This window comes from Nuphar pumila, chromosome 8 (assembly GCF_984573655.1).
Source record: "Nuphar pumila chromosome 8, dmNupPumi1.hap1.1, whole genome shotgun sequence".
Lineage (NCBI taxonomy): Eukaryota > Viridiplantae > Streptophyta > Magnoliopsida > Nymphaeales > Nymphaeaceae > Nuphar > Nuphar pumila.
The window spans coordinates 115,020,059-115,024,689 of record NC_143256.1 but is presented as its reverse complement, the minus strand read 5'-3'; the positions used below and the strand labels follow the sequence as shown (position 1 = coordinate 115,024,689).

At 42.1% G+C, this 4,631-nt stretch overlaps 1 protein-coding gene across 1 annotated transcript; it reads right to left on the bottom strand.

The window, feature by feature from the left end:
- Positions 1-217: 217 nt before the first annotated feature.
- On the bottom strand, positions 218-1,588 carry LOC149830308 (Pentatricopeptide repeat (PPR) superfamily protein). Its single transcript, XM_090015419.1, has one exon. It carries the CDS (start codon positions 1,502-1,504, stop codon positions 218-220), a length of 1,287 nt encoding a protein of 428 aa, XP_089871545.1. The 5' UTR covers positions 1,505-1,588.
- Positions 1,589-4,631: the final 3,043 nt, after the last annotated feature.

Genomic DNA, 4,631 nt, shown 5'->3' with positions numbered 1-4,631 from the left:
ACACCCACATTGAAGGACGAAAGCCCCTAGTCCCAACTGCTAAGTTCGGGTACCCTGTGTCCACGGTTATGCAAAAGAAAGATGCTTGGGACACGATTAAATATCTAAAAGACATCAGAAGATTAATAACTACCACAGACAACTTACCCATAGTGCAAAAAAAAAAGAGTATAGCATTGAGCAATGCCAGCCAACCAACCATCTTAATCACATATCTTCATGAATGCCTCTGGAACTCCATGTTGTTTACCATTACTGGCTTTGCCTTCTCTACAACCCTATATCTAATATCAATTCCATCTTCAATTCTTCGACAAACTTCATCAGGCAAACAGGATTCACCTGCTGAGCGTAATGCATCAGTGACCAATTTATAAGTATACACCCTGGGAATCGATCCACCCTCGACCATCTTGACCAAGAAATCACGGGCCTCGCGTACCCGGCCACTCTCACATAATGCATGGATGATTGGGGTGTAAGAACTTGAAGTGGGTATGCCATGGTTCCGAGTGGTCATAAGGACCAGCATCTCCACTGCTCTCTCAATCTCATTAACAGCACTGTAGTACCTAATGAATGAGTTATAAGTCACTCGATTTGGGTAGCATCCGCTACCAATCATTGAATCCAAGAGCTCAATTGCCCTTTCTATCCTATAATTCTTACATAGACCATCAATCAAACAATTGTATGTAACAATATCGGGTGCATACCCTTTGAACAGCATGATCCTGAACAGATGGTTAGCTTCCCACAGCCTCCGCCTGATCGCCTTCCGGCACCCGGTCCTCATGCTGTGTTTGCAGTAAGAGCCGATCAAAATTGTGTAGGTAAACGCATCGGGCGGGCATCGAGACCCCGGAAGTCCCATTTTATCGAACAGAAACCTCGCCTTCTTGAAGTCGCCGATCCTGCACAGCGCTCCGATCATGGTGTTGTACGCAATTACGTCCGGTTTGCACCAGAATTGCTTCATCCTGTAAAATGCCATCAATGCCTCCTCCACCAGACCTTCCTCTCCCAGCACCTTGATCACAGCGGTCACCGTCGCCGTCTTCACAAGCTCGCCCGGGCCGCGCTTCCTGCTCATCTCGTGAAGAAATCCCCACAATTTCTTCAAGCTGTTCGCTTTCGCGAAGACGCAAGCCATCTCCCTGCAAGTGATCTCGGTGTGGGAAAATCCTCCTTCTGATTCAACCCAATGGTAGAACTCGAATGCCTTGCTCACGCCCTCCTCGACTCTCCAGGGATCCCTGTAAGCGGCACGCCCGCGGATTCGGAGTCCATTGCCCGAATCCTGAGATTCTTGCCACGGATTCCTCTGTTTCAGAGGAGCCCTCCTCCTAAAACCCCTCTGGCAACCGATAGACCTTTCACTCTGGAAATATATCCTGGGAATCGACCTCAGACACTCTGCAACCAAATCCACACTCCATGAATCAAGACCCTTTATACGCCCAAACCCTTCACTGAAACCCTTGTTTTCAACGATGACAGCCATTACTTTCTCCAAAATTCTCGAGAAAATGCAAGAATCCGAGGGAATCCCAAGATGGGTATCTCTGAAATCTTCATGATCTTGGGAACCTACTTCATACTGTGATGTGTGAATCGATTGGGATGAACTTGGGGTGTTCTTCAAGGAAGTGAGCAAGAACAAGAAATAGGTATTTCTGTGTTGGAATCTAAATCTACACAATATGTGAGCCATCGTGGTTTCCTAGTATAATTGGCGGCATCAACTGTACAATATGCAAGAATACAATGAAGTAGAAGCAGAGCTACTCCGCGTTCTACGATTAACTAAACAGCGTCTTTCGGGGAATGAGAGGAATGCAAGGAAAAGAACAGGTATCGCTCAAACTTCGTAATTTGGCGGTTGCTTAGTAAGATTGAACACTTCTATTTCTTGCTCTCAGACCATTGTCTCTGCTTAATGTGAAAAGGTCAGGCGCCATATGATTGCACAAATATTTGTGCATTAAGCACCTGATCACCCTTCATCTTTGGTCAGGGGCTGTCAGGTGTGGACCCAACACCTGATGGAGGGCGATGGAGTGCTTAATGCACAAAATTTGGTGCAATCATATTGCACCCGATCCGGACTCCTGCTTAATCATCGAACTCCTACGACTCGGATTTAAAAAAAAATAGTGAAGCGGATTCATTGAGATTAAGGGTGTCAACAGGCCCTGGTTTACCCCGACCGACCTGAACCAAACCCTACAGGGTCCGGGTATGGTGACAAATAAGAAGACCCAATCAAGATTCGGGTTTGGATCCAAAAGTCGTATTAATACATGGACCCAGGCATAGTTTGTGAAATTTTATACCAGACTCAGACCCGACTGAGTTCTGATTAAAACCTGCAAATTTTCAATGTAAAAATGATAAAAAATATAGTTTTGTCGGGTATGATTCGGGTTTGGTTCGTAAAGTTCTTATCGGGTCCAGGTATGGTTTTTCTTACAGTGGACTCAATTAGACATACCATACCCAAAAATCTGGTCCAAGTCTGGTTCTACCTGGGTCTGAACCAAACTCGACCCGTTGACACCCCTAATTGAGATACCGAGTCTCTCAAGGACCCGGTGTTTGGTTCTCACATAGGGCTGGTAAATGAACCTAACGAAACGAACAGGGCATGTTCGAGCTCAACTCATGTTTAGCCGAGTTGAGCTCGAGCTCAGCTCAGGGAGCCAAACACCAACTGACTAGTGTAAAAACATTTCATATATTTTAAGTGTAATATATATATATATATATATATATATATATATATATATATATATTTTACACTTAAAATATATATTATATATTAACTTTTTTTTTTATCTATACGAGTTCTCCGAAACCGAGATTGGGTTTAACTCATTTAAGCTAAACGAGCTGCTCGTCGCTCGGCTCGTCAATTATACCAACCGATCATGAACGAGTTCATGACGAGCCAAACCGAGCCGAGTTACGAGCTGCTCGGTTCGTTTACAAGCCCTATTCTCATATTGTTTACGGTAGGGATGTTGACTGTGCGGCTAGGGCTGGTAAGCAAGTGGAACGGTTTGTTCGGGCTCAACCCGTTAAGGTAAACCTTCGCTCGGGCTTGTCACAAGCTGATCAAGAGCTGGCTTGTTTTTAAAAAACGGTTTTAAATGTTTTGTTTTAAAGCTTGATAATATATAAAATATATAATGCATGCATAATACATGTAAAAACATAAATTAATAATATGTATATGATGTATATAATATATGCATAAAATATACAATATGTAAAACGTACCTACACGGACCAAGCTTGCCATGTTCGTGCACACTTATTTACCTAAACAAGCTGTCTTCTAGCATGGCTTGCCTACCTCAATTTCTGAGCTGAGCCGATGCGCCTACGGTGAAAACACTCTAACTTCATTCACCTGAAAGCTTGTTATTTATTGTATTTATAACCATACAAGTCCTCGTGAGGAGTTTCCTTGATATACAAATCTACACTTTTCTTGAGACTATTGTGTTTTGAGAAAGCGTCCTTATTAGGTAAGGTGCCATTGTTGGACAACTTTCCTTGAATCTCTTCTTTCTTGAACTTATCTTTTAGTTTTCTTCTCATGACCACCTTCTTCGTTAGGTAACTTGGATAGCTTTGGCAAATATCACTTCTTGCATATTATGAGGTCTTGAGCCAATGTGGGTTCTTGAGCTGGATGGTCTAACCAAACTATGTGCTCTAACATGCGATCATTTGGGTCTCATCGAATAAGGTTGGGTCAGTTTTGAAAATGAAAACTAGGTTAATGAGACCATTTGGGTCTCGCCTATTGAGGTTGTGCCAGTTTTCAAAATGAAAACTGGGTTGCTGGGGGTCTTGCCGAATGAGGTCGGGCCAATTTAAAAATTGCTAGGTGAATTGTGATGAAGACAATAAATGACCAAGATTTGGATAAAGAGTGATGGTATGGCAATACCAATTTCTTGTTGAAGAGATCAACGACAAAACAAAGTTTTTGCCAATTGTTGTGGAGAAAAACAAAAAAAGGGAGAGAGCAAAACTAAGTTTTTCAAGCCCGAAGTGGACGACAAAGCCGACCTGATGAATGGCAACATGTTTTGTTGTTTGGACTAGGAGATAAGAAAGATGCTTGAAATTTCACTAGAGGGGGGGAGGGGGTGAATAGTGAAATTCGTTGCAGATCGATAATATAAAAAATAAAACAATTAGGCATAACACAATAAGCACAAGATTTATACTAGTTCGACCGAGTTATTGACTTACATCCAGTCTCCAAGTAAAACACTTGAGCCTTTCACTATAAAATCCGTGTTACGGGATAAATAGTACAACACCCTCTTCCTTAGAGGTCTACTTCTCTCAATATAGAAGAGAAATACCCTCTTCCTCATAGGTATACTTCTCTCAATAGAGAATGGAAACACCCACTTCCTCAGAGGTCTACTTCTCTCAACAGAGAAGGGAAACAACAGATAACATAAAGTTACAACACTTTCCTATAGAACCTTCAGAATGATATGCAAGATATGAATGCACGTATGAAGATTCTCTCAGAATGTCCTCTCTTTTGAAAATAGTTAGAATAATCTTTTAGGAGAACAAAATGTTCTTTTTCTCTTTTTTTC